General features: G+C 36.8%; 1 protein-coding gene across 2 annotated transcripts in view; it reads right to left on the reverse strand.

The window, feature by feature from the left end:
- Positions 1-6,132: 6,132 nt before the first annotated feature.
- The window catches only part of LOC128264295 (uncharacterized), a 34,789-nt gene continuing 22,176 nt past the window's right edge, over positions 6,133-18,745 (reverse strand). For both annotated transcript variants that reach the window (XM_052999709.1, XM_052999708.1), the window contains exons 5-6: positions 7,629-7,802; positions 6,133-7,346 (exon numbers count right to left, since the gene is read on the reverse strand). In XM_052999709.1, coding sequence (XP_052855669.1) covers positions 6,388-7,346; positions 7,629-7,802 — 1,133 coding nt within the window. In that variant the 3' untranslated portion in view covers positions 6,133-6,387. The remainder of the gene's footprint in view (positions 7,347-7,628; positions 7,803-18,745) is intronic.

Below are 18,745 nucleotides of genomic sequence, written 5' to 3' on the forward strand. Positions count from 1 at the left end.
TGGGTGGTCAGTGGGTGGTCAGTGGGTGGTTTCGCCAGGCCACCTGTCATGTTACAGGCGAAGCTGTCGCTTCGATGTCCTTTGCCGGCCGTTCGCTGTCCAACAAAATGTTTTGTGGTTCCCTTTCCCTTTTCCCGCTCCGCGAATTTTCCCGCTTTTCCCGTTCCCGATGTTCCAGCACTTCTAAACGTTACCAAGTTTGTGACGCCGCCGGCTGCTGGTTGTTGTTTATTTTGGCTTCCAGAAAACTCATTCCCTGTGTGCCAGTATGTGTTTTGGGCATTTAAGTGAAATTGAGAAAATTGCCTAGAAAGCCTTTACTTTTGGGTGCTCGAAATTTCACTTTAAGTTGCTAGAAACTGGATCACAGGGAAATAACTTTCACTTGTCTGTAGGCCTTTTGAACCAAAGTTACAAATATATCATACAAATAAATATATTCAGGAATATTAAAATTTAAATTGAATTTACAATAACTCAATAATCTACAGAGCGCTCAATTTTAATTTAGATGTCTCATTTAATAATCTTACAACTGTTTAACAATAAAATTATATTTAAATATTTTTCAGATTCCGATCCGTTAATGACAACTTATTTCATTTTAATTTCACATTTGTGGCATTCCTTTGCGAAATTTTCTCACTTCACCAAGCGATTTCGTGACATATTCCCCCCCGGTTTTCACTGCCACTTCCACTCTGTTTTCCCAATCTGTGGAATGCGACAACTGCAACAATCAAGCAATTTATTAATAATAAGCATAGCAATTAGCACTGCAAGTGATTTGATAGCAATTGCCAAAAGGAGCTGCTGCCATCAAATGCGAACATGCCTGCATATTTAAGACTACACTAGGACAAAATGCTTAATACATCATAAAATCATAAGATTTAAAACATTTTCATAATATAGTAAATAATGCATTTTATAATTTTAGTTAATTTTATATTTTTTAATTTATTTTAAAATTTTAGGATTTAACTTTCGTTTGTTACGTAATTTACTATGATTTTCAATTAAAATGTACAAGATTTGGTTACAAAAATACATTTATTTATATAAATTTTGAAAGATTGTAAATGAACCTCTCATCCTTTCAAGACAATGAGTTATATTATTATTTCTGAGTTATTTTTGTTTTAAGTTAACAATTTCTGCAGGTGCATTCAAGTGTTTGAATGTGTCATAATAACAGGAAAAGGCCCCCAGCAACGATTTGCAATAAACTGACGTCACATGATGCCAACCGAAAGAGGGTGGTGTCAAATTTATTGCATATGTGGTGGGGGTGTGGGTGGTGGGTGGTGGGTATTGGGTGTTGGGTTGTGGGTGGTATGGGTGTCTCTAATGATGGCATAATTAGCAGCAAACGGTAAATTCTGTCAGGCCTCAAGTCGTTTGCCATCCCTCTCAGTGCACAGAAGTTTTTGGCGCTTGATAATGGCATAAAGTCAAATTACTTGGCATTTAAATGGGGGCCGGAGCATTTTCCAAAGGGGCTGGAACATGTTAATTGAAAGCCCACTTATTCAAATGAAAATGCGTTTCAAGTGTGCATCCTAACACTGGGGGAAACATATATATAAAAGGGTAGCTCAACTTTTAAATAAAATACATTGAAGATAGTCGGAAAATCTTTTGAAGAGGTAAGACAATTGTAGAATACATTTTTTAATAAAGTGACTAACATGATCTTATTTTATAGAAACTAATTCCATAGAATTAATTGGTATTTAGTTTTTTTCTTTTATATACCTTTAAAGACAAAACCAAATAGGGTTCTAAGCTTATTTTTTATTTTTTATAAGGTAAGTATTAAAAATTCCTTGCCATTTCTATCTTATATAAAATATTTTCTTGTGATAATGATTTTCCCTCGTATAATCTATCTGTTTCTATACATATTAACATACAGTTTCTCGTTTTGAATAGCCAATTGTGTGCGTGTGTTACCAGGACACTAACACTCACAACGAGTGGCCATAAAATTTTCTATTTAACGCTTGAGCGACAGTCGAAAATGGGTGGAAATGGAAAATGGAGCATGGAGCAGATGCTTTAATTTCGAACCTGTACAACCTCAATTACGATATGAAGGTATGGTCCTTTGTTGCCAACAATTCGGTGGAAATGCACAGAGCGACGGAGGTCAAAAGCCGACCAATGTCAAATGCTGGTCGTCCTGGGCAACAGTTTATTAGGTTGTGTCGTTGCCGTTTCTTAAGATTGCCAACCATCTACAACCACGTCCACATCCAGATTCAGATTCAGATCCAGCCACCCACCCACATTTGTCGCCATCAAATGCCAGTCATCATTTGAGGCAGAAACGGGTAGCCAGGACAACGTCTTCAGACAGGCTGGTTCCCCAATATCATCCCCGAACCTCGCTCCTTATGACAGGCCAAATTGGAAGGTAGCTCGGAATTTCCGACTCCGAATCTGTGTAGGAAAAAATCACCATGGGAGGCATTTATAGTCCAGTAAATCGCATAGGAAATGCCTAGCGTCATTGCATTACATACAGATTTTTAAATTCTTATTTTTAAATGTAAATGCACTTAAAAACACGGGGCTTATTTTCATCTGATGCTCTATATACATGCTTAAAAAATAATATTTTTCAAAGCATACATAAAATAAAATAAAATAAAATAAAATAAAATAAATAAAATAAAATAAAATAAAATAAAATAAAATAAAATAAAATAAAATAAAATAAAATAAAATAAAATAAAATAAAATAAAATAAAATAAAATAAAATAAAATAAAATAAAATAAAATAAAATAAAATAAAATAAAATAAAATAAAATAAAATAAAATAAAATAAATAAAATAAAATAAAATAAAATAAAATAAAATAAATAAAATAAAATAATAGCAAATTATTACATTCATAAAGTATGCAAACAATAAATTAGATTTGTTATAAAATAAAAAGGGTTTGACTTAATAAAGAATTATTTGCTTAATGCATTTAAAGATTTTAAGATTTTTAAATTTATAAATTTTAAATCACATGTTATTTGGACTATAAATTATGAAAAAAAAATTAAAAGTTATTTTTAAAATGAAAATATGTTGTTTGCTTAAGATTTGTTTGAATTTGAAATAAAATACCATCCAAAATTATTTGGATAGTGGTATAAATAATAACCAATATAGAAAAGTACCCTTTTGAGCTCTGAGTAACTGACACAAAAGAAACCGAAAATGCAGCTGAGACTGTCAGGACCATTGACCATGAGCAGGATACAAATAGGGATGTGGATGGGGGTCGAGGTCGAGAACGAGGACGAGGACCAGGACGAGGATGTGTCAGAAAAGGTGACACGAGACAAGGTTGCGTTGATAACGATGAAGTGGAAAGTTGTAAGTCGAATGCGGAGAGTGGAAAGTGGAAAGTGGTGAGCAACCCTCAAGGACCGGGACATTATTGCCTTCGTTTCAGGTTATTCCTTTTTGTTTTTAATTTCTTCGGGCGCTTTTTTTGGGACGAAATGTGTTCACATTTGAGTATGTTAATTTTCGGATTTTAACGGCAGGGATCGGGTCAGGATGCGTCTGACGATTTGTCAGTTCCAACTCATAAGGCAAAGTTAATTTTCGGCCATTTGTCTCTGATTCGAGCACGCTAGATAAACCTTTTCCTTACTTACACATGATATCGTCATAATGGGGATTCTCGGGGTTGGCAGGCGTCACATATGGCCGGGATTAGTGGGGCACTTGACAAATGACTTTTTTAGTCTTGAAAAAAGTTAAGCCCTAAGGATACTAATTGCCAGAGGTGAGAATTAATTAAAATTTGTATATATATATTTTTTAAATAGTTTTAGCTTAATTGAACCAAGCTAATTTGGAAATATAACCAAGAAATTCACAAATTATTTACCAAGCATTTTTCATTCCTAATTAGTGGATTTAAAGAGTTAACAAAGTTTCCGACAAAATAAGAATAAGATATATAATCTGAGATAAACACAAGTGATTACATTAAGGCCCAAAAGGGATAATCCCTTTATTTTTTTTCATTTTGTTTTGGTGTCTTAGAAGTCATTCGCTAATTGTTTCTATGCTTCATTAGGCGAGGAAAAGCGGAAAAGCGAGGAAAAGCGAGGAGAAGTGAAAGAAAAGCGCAGTGCTACGTTGTTGGATCACCGCCAAGCTCATTTAATATGAGCTGGGAAACTGGAAGACTCATTCATTATTCGCACGACTTAAATAAGCTGGCTGGGCCAAATTTTACCCTGCACACAGAGTACACATCACAAGTTGAAAGTCTGTTTCTGCCCCCAATCCTCGCCATTTATCCTTCAGACGCGACCCTTTTCTAGGATTTTTCTGTTTGGCTTTTTTCGCTTTCAAGTTTGACCATTTATTTAAACTTTTTATTTAGCCAGATTTCTATTTTCGCCAAAGACTCTCCGGCAATAAATTCAATTCTCCTTTTCCTCTTTATATTTGTGTTAATGTTAACCCCTTCAAGGCATCCGGGCAGGGGGTGAATTAATTTTCTTAAAAGCTTTTCTTGGCGGCGCTGATTATCCAAATCCCCGCCTTACCTCTCACTCACACACATTCTGTCCTTTTCTGCGGCCTCTCTATTTTTATACCTTTAAAGGCAACTTCAAATAAAAATAAGGACAGTATTAATGTGAAAAATACCTAATCTGGATTAGTATTTAACTATTTAGAGCCAAAATATTCTTGCAGATCGATTTTAACGGATTTTATACTTTAAACCATTTTTAAATATATTAATGACTTTGAAAATGCATATAAATGATGTCACAAAAAATGTTTGATCATTTTTGATAAATTTGTTATCATCTATATTGTTATTTCTACTAAATGTGCATTATAGACTTTTTTAAAGCATATGGATAAACAACTTATTAATTATGATTAAAGAAAATTCCCCTTATTTTCAAAAGATTTGGCAAATTAATTCTTTTAGTTGAAATTTTTATTAACGAATCTTTGGCACACTACTCAAGTACCTTATATACAAATCGGTGTATTTTTGTGTCTGTCTGTGAATCAGTGTATTTTTGTTTTATGTCATTACTTAAATTTATTTTTAATAAATTTTAAAATATGTATTATTATTAATTCATTCCTTTTTTATATTCTTACGTTTTTCGTGTCTTGCAAAAAAAAATTGGTATATTCTTAAACATCTATGTTTAATTTTTGCAAATATTGATTTAGGAGGGGGAAATACAGAGCAATATATATGTTCAATGTACACAGATCTCGTATATATTCGTATTTATTATGTATGTGAGCCCCCGCCTTCAACTGTTTGTATATATATTTGATTCTTAGGGCCATGCTAATTGATTTAAATTCGATATGTGAGCCACTTACATTAAGGTTTACCATACAAAAAAACACAAAAAATTACTTAATGCGAGTATTGCTTCTTGAATTTGATATTCAACGTTGAGTTTTTGGATTTCAAACAACTTTTAAATTTTAAATTTGAATATTGCAGTCAATTTGTACAAATTTCACAGATCATAAATAAGTTTTAAAATAAATTCAATTTATTTAATTTATTACTTTGTACTTATTACTTTGCAGCTTAACTTTTTTCTTTTAATAAAAATGTATTTAATTGAAATGTCATGTTTACATTTAAATACAAAAATAGTAATATAAAATTATAATAATAATAAATAAATACCAAATTTTTTATTATCACCAAGAAGTATTAAAGTATGTAGTTTAAGAACAAAATTACGAAAAGAAGACTTAAAATTTTCATTTGTTTTGTGCTGGTCTCAAGCGCAACTTTTGTAAACATATTTCAGTTTATATAATTTATATAATAATAAATATTACATTTAAATTTTAATCTGAATATGATAGAAAATAAGTAAGGATGAGACTTAAATTTGAAAATCTCAAAAACGAAGACCTGCTACGGAAATCACTGGGTTTTTAAGGTCACTTGTAAGGGGCCTTAAAGTATGCAATAAAATTATTTTATTTTGGAAAAATTACATTCGTTTTTTCCGTGAAAACTTTAAGACACCTCTACTAGTTGTTGCAAAACTCAAGTGATTTCGGTGGCAAACAAATCTGGAAAATACAATTTCGGGTATTGTCTGGTGTAATTTATAATGAAAACAGAGTTGCTCAAGGGATTTCCCAACTAGGCCTAACAAATTCAAGTAGCAATCTCCGCCAGCTGCGATATGGCGACTATTCACAACACCACAAGCTCGCTGCTGAACTATTATTATTATTATTATTATTTTTTTTTTTTCGAGTGGACCAGCTAAGTGTTCCGCTCCTCCCACAATTACTCCAACTCCTCCACCCCCTGACCTTGGGCCGCCAGACAAGTGCCGAGCAAGGCGGCCGCCAGCCGCTAGTAGGGACGCCAGACATCCGCCGATGGTTTTGGGGTTCGCGTCCTGATGGGCCCGCCTGCACCACCACCACTTGAGCCACTCGCCGATCGCGATGTGGTGCTGACATCATCCAAATCGATGGTCTCCACGGGCGACGGTGATCTCCTGGTAGAACTAACCGGCGGCGAGGCATTTGGATTGGCATTCTCCGCATCCGGTGGATTATGGGTGATCAAGGTGACACAACGTTTAATCAAATTCACACCATCGTGATCGGGATTGCCACTCAGCAGCGTGGGCCCAACGGCATTCTCCTGACTGGGATTGATATTGGCTGCCGCGGCGGCTGCTGCGTTCCTTAGCCACGGGAGATCACTGTAGCTGCCATACAGCTGGGTATACAGCCACTGGCTGGATTGCGGTAACAGTGGACTTTGCAGGAAGAGCTGAGCGGCCAGAGCGGGATTGAAACTGTGACCACCGTTGCCGGGGGCAAAATGATTGCCACCGGCTCCAGCAAAACCGCCAAATAATTCCGTGGGATTTTTGCCACTGCGTTGGATGAGGGCAGTGAAGGCGCCACCCGAACCGGGTGAACTTTCACTCAGCGAGCCGTGTACTCCTCCACTATTTAGATTCAATCCAACCGATTCCGTCTCCTCCGCCTCCGCCTCCGCTTCCGCCTCCTCCTCGTCGTGGGTCAATGGTGAGCCCAGACTTTTCCTCGGTGAACCCGTCACCGAAATGCTGTCGCTTTCGAAACCGGCATCAATGTTGTTGCTGCTGCTATTGTTGTTGTTATTGTCGTGCTGCAAACTGGTCACCGGCGGCGGCGATGACGTCATCGGCGGCTGGACAAAGGCGCTCAACTGAGTGCCGCTCGTGGTGGTGGTGGTGGGCGATCCCTCCGGACTGGTGGTGCTATGTGCCGCGCCCACGGTGGCCAATTGCTGCTGCTGATGCTGCTGGCTGTCACCTAGAACATAAATATTATTAATAATTTATTTATTCAGTATAAAATACATAGGGAGAGGCGCTTCAGAAATCTCTAGGGTTTTGAAATAATTTATTAAAGTGTCTAAAAGTATGCAATGAATCATCTTTCGATATGAATCTATCGGCATTTCGGATTAAAAATGTATTGTATTATGTATATTGCATACTTATAGACCCAATTTTATAAGTTGATTTCTGTGTCACCCAACACTATATACATATATATATATATATATATACATTGTGAGATCTCTTAACTAACCACTCAATCCGCGCAGGCCACTGGCCGTGGGAAAGGCCGCCGCCGCCGCAGCAGCATGATGGCCAAAGAAGGGGGCGGCGGGAAAGGCGGCAGGACGACCGCCCAAGGCCATGTGGGCACGCCAATCGGGCGCGTGCAGGTGGCTGTGCATCCCGACCAAATGGTGGGCAAATCCTGCAAAAAAACAATTTTAGAAATTTTACGATTTTAAATTTGATCTATGAAAATCAGTATACAATCTTAAATATACAATTTAAGAAATATATTAACCTTTTCAGACCCCAGTCAATTATAAGCTCAAAAAATACAAAATGTGTAAATTTTAATAATCACAATAAAAAAAACAATTTTTTGAGTCAAAATTTGTTTTCAAGTTTGCCATCTTCAACACATTATTACGGATTTTTTTTAAATTTTATACCATTTTGTTAGCGCAAAGAATTATTTTACAGAATACATTCTTCATCTATATGTTCTGATATCTGTTTTGTTGAAAATACCACAAATAAGCTCAAGAATATCACTCTCAAACATACATTTAAGCACACAACACTTAAAAAAGTACTAAAAGTTGGCAACATAGAAGCAATATATCAAAATTTTCAGAAAATGGTCTTCAGTTAGAAACTCTGTAAATGATTTGAGCTGCCATAACAAAATATTTAATATTGCCTTTTGAAGTTAATTGATTATTGGCTTTTTATTAGTAATGATTTTATCATAAAAACTTTTTAAACTTAAATGTGATGTATTAAAGACGATATTATTATTATTATTATTATTATTGTTATTATTTTTATATATTTCCAAGTACAATTTTCTCATAAGAAATGCCAGACGGGCAGTTCATAAGCCCCCCAAAATACAGTTCATTCCGGGCAAGTCTCCCGTGGACACCAAGTGCAATGCCAAGACCAATAACCAAAATCTCGCAGACCGAAAAAAAAAGGACACAGGAGCTGGAAAAACGAAGGCCAAGGATGAGGGGCAGGAGAAAGCCGAAAACCGAAAACCGAAAGCCGAAAGCCTCGTCTCGACCACATATAGCCCACTGTGCAAGACCAAAAATGCTGCCGCACATTTCGGTTGCTGCAAAACAACATTGGCAAAGGACTACACATACCCCCGCCCCTCCCCTTAAAGCATGTTCCCCCAATCACCCAACCCCCCAACCACCCAACCACCCAGCAGTGGCGGCCATTGCTGCTTATGTATAGACGCCACCTGCCCCAAGACAAGCTCCTAAATAAATTCATTAAAATTATCCCCCACCCGGTGGTGTCTCGCTCTCGCAATCGTTCCATCTCAGTCGGGTCCTTGCTCCTTGCTCCTGAATCCTGGCTCCTGGCTCCTTGGCCATGTCCATGTGGCCGCCATCAAGTGGCAGCCCACAGTTGCGGGCATCCTGCAGGATCCCTTCTTTCCCGTCGTTTCTTTCCAGAAAATTGCAGGGGAAGTTGCAGCAGGAGCAGAACAAGAGGCATAAGAGGAATAAGATGGCTGAAGGCAACGCCGACGGCGACAGAGCAAAAACAGGCCAAAAGGAGCCAGAAATGGCACTCGGAAAAATATCACGTATACGCCACATGTGACGATTACTTTTCCGTCATAAATTCTTAAATTATTAAAAGAGGTTTTTTCGTTACATATTCTTCAATTTTTCAATTACAATGCAAAAGGTTGTGGAGAAAACTTATTTTTAAACATTTTTATTTATTAAAAAAATTACGTTTTCAATACAAAAGATATCGGACTGAAATGATTGATTAATTTATAGAAACTTCATTCATGGCAGAACAAAAATCAAAAATATAATATTTTTTAATTAATTTAAACATTAGATAAGTTTAAAATATTAGCCAACAAAAACCCATTCAAAATTAAGCAAACAATAAACGATAATGCAGTTAACTAAAATCACAGAGCAAATGTTAAAAATTGCTATTAAAGATGCTTTAAAAATCTTACTAAACATTCAGCAAAGGTATAAAACCCATATAGGTGGTCGCTCAAATTAAATGTGAAACAATTATTTCTTAAAAATTAATAATTGTGTAATTATATATAAATAACAAAATCAAAATACACAGTTTCCCATTTATTGCCTGCTCTTCTGTATGTGTTCAGCTTCTTGTTCCCAGCGCAGACAATTTTCTCTCAGTGTATTTTGTGCCAAGTTGCTGTAGCTTAAGAAAACGCCAAGACATAGCTGAGTGAGAGAGAGAGAACTATTGAGAGAACTGAGAAGAGAAGAGAAGAGCGGAGAATTCGAATTCTCTGGCGGGAAAGGCTAAGGCTAAGACGAAGGCGAAGGCAGACCGACCACAATACACTCACATCCTCGACACTCTCCCTCTCTCTTTCGCGCACCCAGCTAGCCGTCCCTTTCACCGGCGGACTGGCTGAATTGTCTCCGTCTCGTTTTAACACACTTGAGGCCAAATACTTGGCCAAGTTTTGCCAAAGTTTGCAAACCAAAATTTCACCGAAAATGTGACACCAACGAACCAACCAAACGAACCACTGCAGCACCACCGCCCCACTTTCCCGCCCACATTTCCGCCCAATTTTGCACCCGATTTACCCCCCCTCCCCCTCAAGTTTACCACCCACCATCTCCAAAAGCATCTTGAGTCTTGAGGCAGCTGCATTACTTGATTGGCATGGCTGCATGACATTTCCATTCTTCCACCCGCACACATCAATTTCTTTGGCTTTATCTATGGCTCGCTATATATGAGTATATATAGTCATTGATATCGGTACAATGCGGGTAAAACTGGGTCAAACTGCCACGACAAGTGGAAGTTGTCATCATCTCGACATTTCGCCATGTCTGGTGTCTTTTTTGATGGAAACTTTTGCTGCTCAGTCAAAACAAAGGCGGCAAAAAAGATGACAATCGGTTGGCGTGTGCACCTATATATATGGCACTCACTATACAGAAATGGATGTCACTGAGATGGCAACTTTCATTCGAGGACCCATTGTCTGTCAAAGAGCCTTTCAAACTTTCGCACTAAAAGGGCTTACAAGAAGGTTTCATTATTAAATTTCTTTGGCTGCAGGAGCAGCATCCTCAATAATAAGACGAAAACATTGCTTTGGAATACGAATAATTAAATTCAATGTGTTAAATTGTTAATTTTTAAACTACAATTTTTTTTCAAAATAATACTTGGTGTCTATGCACACTTTAAATTATTACTTCGCTTTACAACATCGAATATAAAATAAGTCTTATGGCCCAAGTATATACTTGCAGAGCTCATACTAAATAATAAATATTAAAAAAAATATATAAATTGTTAAAAATTTTCATTTAATATAGTCCAATTCTTGTAAATCTTTAAATCGCTTTGGACTATATTTGTATATATTTCGCATGCTCGATTTTTCCACTGTTTGTAAATGTTCACAAAACAAAATATATTATTTAAAATACAATATATTATTTAATAAGACAAAATTTGTTTCTTTCAATTAATAATAAGCAGACAAGAGTCTTCTTGCTTTGACTGTTCATTATCCGTGTTATTCTGCATTTGTTTATTAACTTCTTTTGGCTTGTATATTTATATTATTTATGTTCTGGTGCTTTTCCAGCTGGGACACCATTTTATAGTTGTGACACGCAAAATGACAGTAGTTACAGTCCGCAAAAGTACGAGGATCGTTGTCGAGTTGTCGTTGTTCCCCCGACCCCCCCAAACCCTTAACCCCTTAGTGCCCCTCTTCTTTTCCCATCCCCTACTATTTTGACACCCTTTTTTTGCACTCCCTCCTCTTTTCTTTTTTCTAGCTTGTTCAATTTTTCAAGCATTTGCTTTAGGTCCTAGCACACATATAGAAATCGTTACCGCCCACGATTTCGAGTGCTACTTAAAGTTGCCGTCGACGTCGACTGCGGCAGAGGCAGCGACGCTGGCAGCGACTGCGACTGCGGCAGAGGCAAATGGCAAATGGCAGACCGTTGAGCAAATTGTGTTTTCCATATAATATAACATCACGTCGATTTTGGGTAACCCAAAACTATGTACATATGTATGCCACTGTCTGTGTCCAAAGCACACACACACATACGTATAGATGGGGGGGGGGGAGTGAGACAGGGAGAGAGTGTGTAAAAGAGAGGGGGATAGACAGAGAAAGAGCGAAAGAGAGAGAGAGAGACCCCATAACTGCAACCTAAATATGCGGTCCTGTAAGGAAACCCTATGTGCGATAAAGGGTTAGCCGCTTTTGGTGTCAGTTTTGGGTTTGCCATTCCTCGGCTTTTCCACCGCTTTCCCAGCGCCTTTCCCGACACCCCCCTTCTCCTCCTCTCCTCTTCTTTTCATTTTTTTTTTTTCGTTTCCCTCACGTTACGGTATTCGTCGATGGCTGGTCTGTGTGAGTGTATTCCCATTTGGGACACTCTCAATGTCGCCTCCCACTCGCCCCGCCCCGCCCCCTCCACGCCACTCCTCCAAGGACTCTCCCAGGACCCTCCCCCTGTACATGAGTGGGTCTATCTGTGCCTGTGTGTGTGTCTCGTGGTGTTGTGTGTATGTAAGAGCATAACGCGGTGCCATTGGTGCGCCGCAAAAAGCTTTCATGAGTCCGGTGTCCTACGCTTCGGCTTTCTTTTTCCTCCTCGCCGCTTTTCTTTTCTTCTAGACTTTCTTCCACTTCTTTCTTCTTCTTTTTTTTGCCATTTTTGGGTACCGCAATGTGGGGAGATTCTGGTTGGTTGGCATGGGTTGAGAGAGCTGGGGCACAGGGCGTATGCTTGTTGCCGCCTTGGAAACTTTTGCCCGCAAGGAGCTCGATTGTCGGTCAAGAAACCAACTGAGTCGGGGAAAAATATGAAATTTTGATTTAGATAAAATTATATGATCTATTAATGAAACAAGTCATATGCCTACTAAATGCTTTGCTAATCAATGATTTTTGAAATGACAATTTAAAATTAGAAATAAGTAAGTTACGCGATTAGGTTTCAATTTTCGACTGTTTTAAAAAATTAAAAAAAAGAACTGTACCAATTGTTAATTATTAATTGAGTTGTTGAGCCCTGAAGCAAACTATAATTTATTTTCGAAATATATAATTTTAATGTTTGACAAGCAGTTTAAAAATTAAAAACCACATGGCCATATAAACCATTTAATTTACAGCTGAAAATAATTGATTTTAAATGTTTAAGTGCATTACGAAATACTTATTTAAGCATTACATAAATTGCATAAATAGACAATATAGATAAGACAATTATAATGAAACTTTTAAGAAACCACACAATACAAATCTACATAAATATATTTTACTTTAATTTGCAATATTTTTAAAATTTTTTCTTTTCATAAAACTTATATCAGGATCACTTTTAATAGATTTGTTTCGATTTTAATTACAAAACAAATTTATCGTAAATAATTGTTAAACATAAATAAATTATGCAAATTTTTAGTTATTTTTTAAGTCAGCTATACAATTTAGATTCACAAACTAAATTATTTACAATTTAAAAAATTAAACTTTTAATTATAATCCAAAATTGTTGTTTTTTAACATGTTGTTTTTTAAATGAAAACGAATATTTTGATAAATAATTACATTTTAATCTGAACTAGAATTGCATATTGTATATTTTATATTCCATATTTTTGCTTAAAAGTCCCGAAATTATACTAATATTCTGGTATAAAGAAGGCACTCCAAATTTTGAATTTAAATTAATAAGAATTTCTATAATTTTCTTGGTTTATTCCAAATTCCTTAGGTATTTTCGCCAAGAGATTTTCCGCCCACATTGACTTGCCGTCGGCAAATGCGCTGAAATTTCTATGCCACCGACGGCATTTGCGATTCCGCCGGCAAGGCAGGAAAATCCACCCACTCCCGGAAAATCCGCCCAGCCAGCCACAATGAAAACGAAAGGCGACAGCGCTCACGAAGAGCGGCAAAGAAAATGCTGCTGCTGCTGCTGGAAAAATAAAATAAAAAATGTAAATGCAAAAACAGCGAAGGAAAAAAACTCAACGACGCGCAACAATTTCTCACCACAAGACGTTGCCTTGGAAAAACAGGAATGGGAAAAAAGAAAAGCCAGCCGGTTTCCTAACTCACCACAAAATAAGGGGGTGGTGGGTGGTTTTTCTACATGGGGGAGGAAGGGGGCGGGGTGGTGCTACTGTATTGAGCGCCACCCCGCAGCCCCAATCCAAAATGTTCCCACTTTGAGCCTGGCCGACGAATCAGGGGAAATCGCCCAAGTACATGGTCCGCATTTTCACTCGAGTCCGCTCGAGTTTCACTCGAATCTCCGAGAGCAGAAAACTCGACGTCTGCGCATCAGCAACATAAATACAAAATACAAATACAAACGCAAAGGGAAACGCGACGCCAGCAGCAGTCGGAAAATAAAGAAAGGAAATTCTATTGCTGTTTTCCGTTCAGCGCGGACAACGCGGCGGCTGCTTTGTTTTTGCCGCTGGCTTTCGTTACTTTCTGGTGCTTATTTTTTTACTCAACTACTATTACCAATATATAGTTAAATAACATGTTTCTATATTTTATGATAAGACGAAGAAATTGTTTACGCATAAATTAATTATAATAATTATAATTTTATTTTATTCTGTGATTTTGATAAACTATTGTGCTAGCAAATTAAATTAAAAACAGGGGTATCTAATCTTATAATTACTTATGAAAATGAAATATTAATTTATTACATTAGACATTCAATTCAAAACTTGATTTTTTAATGACTGTGGTTAATTATTTGGGACATTAACAAATAAACAAGGAAACTAGGAAAAAAATTTAAATAAATTCCAACATTTTGTAATATTTTACTAAGCAAGCTATGTAATGGGAAGTGTTGAATTAATGTAAAGTTTTTGTCGATCAATCACTGTGCCATATATTAATTAGTACCACTAAAATCGTCTAAGAATTAAGCTGAATGGAAAATGCAAAACAAAATATTTTATATATTTATTTAAGAGAGTAGTTCGTGTAACTACTAAATGTATAATTTAAATTTTTTTACATATACCAGCTAAAGACAATATTAAATAATACACATTAAGTCATTTTAGAAAGATTATCTAATATTATTAGTTAATTTTATTATTTAAAATTTAGTTTTCTGACTTATATATAATTTCATTTATTGAAATCTTAAGCTGCTAGTCTGCATTGGCTAAGTAATTTGAAAATTTCTTTTAAATAATAATTTAAACAAAGCTTTCTAAAAGATAATTGCGTATGAAACATAATTATCACATTTAAATAATTCGTTTTTGGACTAATATGATAAATTGGTACTATTACAAGTGCTGTATAAATTACAACGTTTTTTTGTATTATAATAAACCCCTCCAATCGGTAAATCTTAAATGTTAAGTTTAAGTTGTATGAGTATTTTATAAATATTAAATAAACTATAAAAATGCATTTACAGTATATCAATGTTTCTCTTATGATCTTCGAAGAATGAAATACCAAATTGTAAATATCTGGGGATTATGTGACTTAATAATTTCACAATTTAGCAACATGTATTCCACCCCCGCCTCGAATATTTTTTTTTTTATAGCTTGGCCGCCTGGCAACCCTGGCAGACAAATAAAAAGGCGCACAATTTTCTGCGCCTTGGCCAAGAAGAAAAAGGAATGGGAGCCAGTTAATATAGACCTCCCAGTCAGCCAGCTGTTGCCAATCACTTATCGGCGGCATTCGCCACAGGTGAAAGGTCGTCGCGCCCCCTGCTTTCCACCACCCACCGCCCACTGCGCCCCTCCACTTATTTTCAAGCCAAAGTGTCTGTCATATCAGTATTTACATGTATTTGTTGTAGATTTGCAAATTGTTTTGGCAAATTTGTTGCTATTTTGTAAGCTCCTGACAGGGATCCCTGGTAACGGAATCTGCGAGCCCCCCTCCCCTTGAAAAATACCACCACCCCCACCCCACACACACGCACAATACGCACAAATTCACCGTTACACAAGTGTTGTCAACACATGCGTTCAATAAGTGAGACATGGGTTTATGGGGTGTGGGAGTGGGTGTGGGTGTGCTGCCTTGGCATGCCAGTCTCACACACACAAGGCCACACCACACCACACCATCACCATCACCACCACCCACACGGAGGGAAAATAGAGAGAGAAAATGTTATAAATTTATTTCCTTAATTCTGCACTGAATTAAACCATTTTATTATTATTTTATTTAAGTATACTTAATTGTTTTAATTAAATAATGCAAACTTTTGGAGTTAAGTGCAAAATATAACATTTTACAGGCAAAAACGTGACCCACAAGAATAAAAAATAATTTTTTTTGACCCTTGACAACCTCAGCTAAAGATATTCCTTTCATTTTCAAAAAAAAAATAAAGTTGTCCAGTTTTCGCTTTTTTCATAATATTAATTGTAATTGTAATTTAGGGCAAACTGTTTTGCACGGCAAACGACCTAAACTTTCGATAAACATAACATTTTAGGCTCATGTTGTGAAAATTTCTCGCAGTGCAATTACACACACATATACAACTCAAGGCCAAGGCGTAACAGGCCGCAAGTTATTGCCAAAAAAAAAAAAAATTCTAGCATACTTGTCAGGGAGCCGAAGGAAAAAATGTTTTTTCCCCGGCATTTCGGCAAACATATTTCGCAAATGTTATAAATAATTTTAAACGCACACCTTGTTGAACCCCCCCTGAAATGTTGCCATTTTGCAGCTTCCCTCCTCCCGTTTTTTGTCCCTTTTTTGGCACAGGCCACGACCCTTGGCGTATTAGTGTCGCATTGACACGTAAATTGACATAAAATTGAATCAATGCTGTAATATGTCCTTGGGGGGAGCGCAGGCCAAAAAAAGGTGGGGGGGGGTGGAGCGGAGCCACTCCTTTGGACTCCCACAAGGACAATGACTTTAAAATATCTCCCTCCGTGTATATGTGCTTAGCTCTTGTCTGGCAAATTGAGCTGTAGGCCTCGCCTTAACCCCCCACTGCCGGTGACTGTGCAAATTTTGTGCGTCTGTCTGCATGTTTGATTATATGTACTAAATCATCTCATTCTTTCCCCTTTTTTTTTTTTTTTTGGCATTTTTATTTATTTTTTGGCAAGGGTGATGCCGAGTTTATTAACTTGTTTAAAGGCAGCGGCGTTTAACCCTTTAAGGGCTTGGCAAAAGCCACCCCCGGGTGGAAGGAATGGGAGTGTTGAAAGGGCAAGAACATGAAAGAATATGTTGCAAATGGGGGGCTATTGAAGTTTAAGTTTATGCTAGGGCAAGTGAAGGGTTAAGAGTTAAAGAAGTCAACAGTTTTGCAACATTATCTTTCATAGATAAGTGTCTTTATATTTATATTAGGTTAATGATGTTGGCAAATGTATTAACACAAAGAAATTAAATACTAATAGCCTTTTTAATTAAAAAAACATATTTAGATTTAGTTAAATAATGTTATAAAAATATATAAATGGATGCTTATAAGACGGAAATTTTTTGCAGTAATGCGATTTGCAGGCCACCCAATTAAAGTGAGCTCATTGATTTGATCTCCTCTCGATTGGCATTCACTTTCTGGACCGAAACCTCAACACAAAAAGCGTAAGCCCTCATCCAGGATAACCAGGATAGCCAGGATAACCATGTGTGTGTACTTAAATGCGTATACTCGTATATATTTGCATTCAAGGGTGGAGTCAGCACACTTTGATCTTTGCCTTTGACGGCGGGCCGGCCAAAAAAGGGGTTTTAAATAAATAATCTTAAATAGGGAAAAAATCATATGCTCTCGTATGTCGGGCATTGTCTTGCGATGTTCCGTGGAAATTAATTCGAGCAGAAAATTCATTTACAACATTAGCGCGTCGCCGCCACTTTTTTTTCTTTGTTTTGCTCTTTCTTTCGGGGTTTTTATGACATAAATTACATCAAGCGCAAAATTTTAATATAATTTTCACTAAAAACGCAACGCCAAACTTTTTTAGTTACACGCCTTGCTCATCAAAGGAGCACGTGGGGGGAAGTGGGAGGGTAGTGGGGCGAAGGGGGGGGAGCAAGGCGTGTGTGAAACAGGATATCCGCTGCGGAAGCTACAAATTTTCCACTTTTCCACACAGACTGGGAAAAGGAGGGAGGTGGCACCTTTCAAAGGAGGCGAGGAAATGCAGGAAAGGAAATACACAAAGAAAAAACCCATTTTTATATATTTGTCGTTCCTCACTGTTTTAAATCATTCTTTATGCACGTAAAAAATATTTTAAATTGTTTAGAAATACATTTTTTGTATAACCATGTCCATTAAAGGTTAAAAATGTATTTGATTTAATTTTATATAGTTTTTTTATATTTTACATCTAAGTGAGTCTGTAAGACAAAACCACCTTTTATAAACAATCAAAACTCAGTGACACATTTTTTAGCTTTAGTTTGTAACTTTATGCTTACAGTTTGTAAATAAATAAATAAGTTACTACTTGCTAAAAAAATGTTCTGATAAAACAAAGTACACGTTTTCTTCGATTGCTAAGTGAAACATATAATTTTGATGAATTAATTGAATACGAAATCGTGTAAAGTAAATTGGTAATACCCTTTCCTGGCAATATTTTCTCTCAGTGTGCCGAGGACCCTGCAGAAACTTGTCACTAATGTGCTTCTGCTTACAACGCCATTTTATATTTATTTCGTTACATCGTCTCCGGGCGGAAAGGACTCTCCACTATACTATATATTTTATACCATACTACTCAACTTCACTCGCACATATTTGCCGAGTCCTTTTAATCATTTGGCAAACTTTCCCTGACACGCAGCCCGAGATCCCGTTAAAGGAGTCAACTACGTTTTCCGTATGCCAAAAAACTAGTCACCAACACTAACACTAGCACTAACACAAACACATACTAACGCATGTGCCGGCACAAAGTCCTTTTAGTTTTTAATGTAATTTTGAGACTTTTTCAGCTGCTGTGTCACTTTGCTCTCGAAGGGGATTGCGGGGTGTAGTTCCCCGGAATTCCCCTCCAAATTCCCCCAGGGTCACAAGTTATTTCTGTAAGTGATTCACCAGGACATGGGTAACCTTTAAGCGAAAGGTTTTGCAC

This window comes from Drosophila gunungcola, unplaced genomic scaffold (genome assembly GCF_025200985.1).
Source record: "Drosophila gunungcola strain Sukarami unplaced genomic scaffold, Dgunungcola_SK_2 000064F, whole genome shotgun sequence".
NCBI lineage: Eukaryota > Metazoa > Arthropoda > Insecta > Diptera > Drosophilidae > Drosophila > Drosophila gunungcola.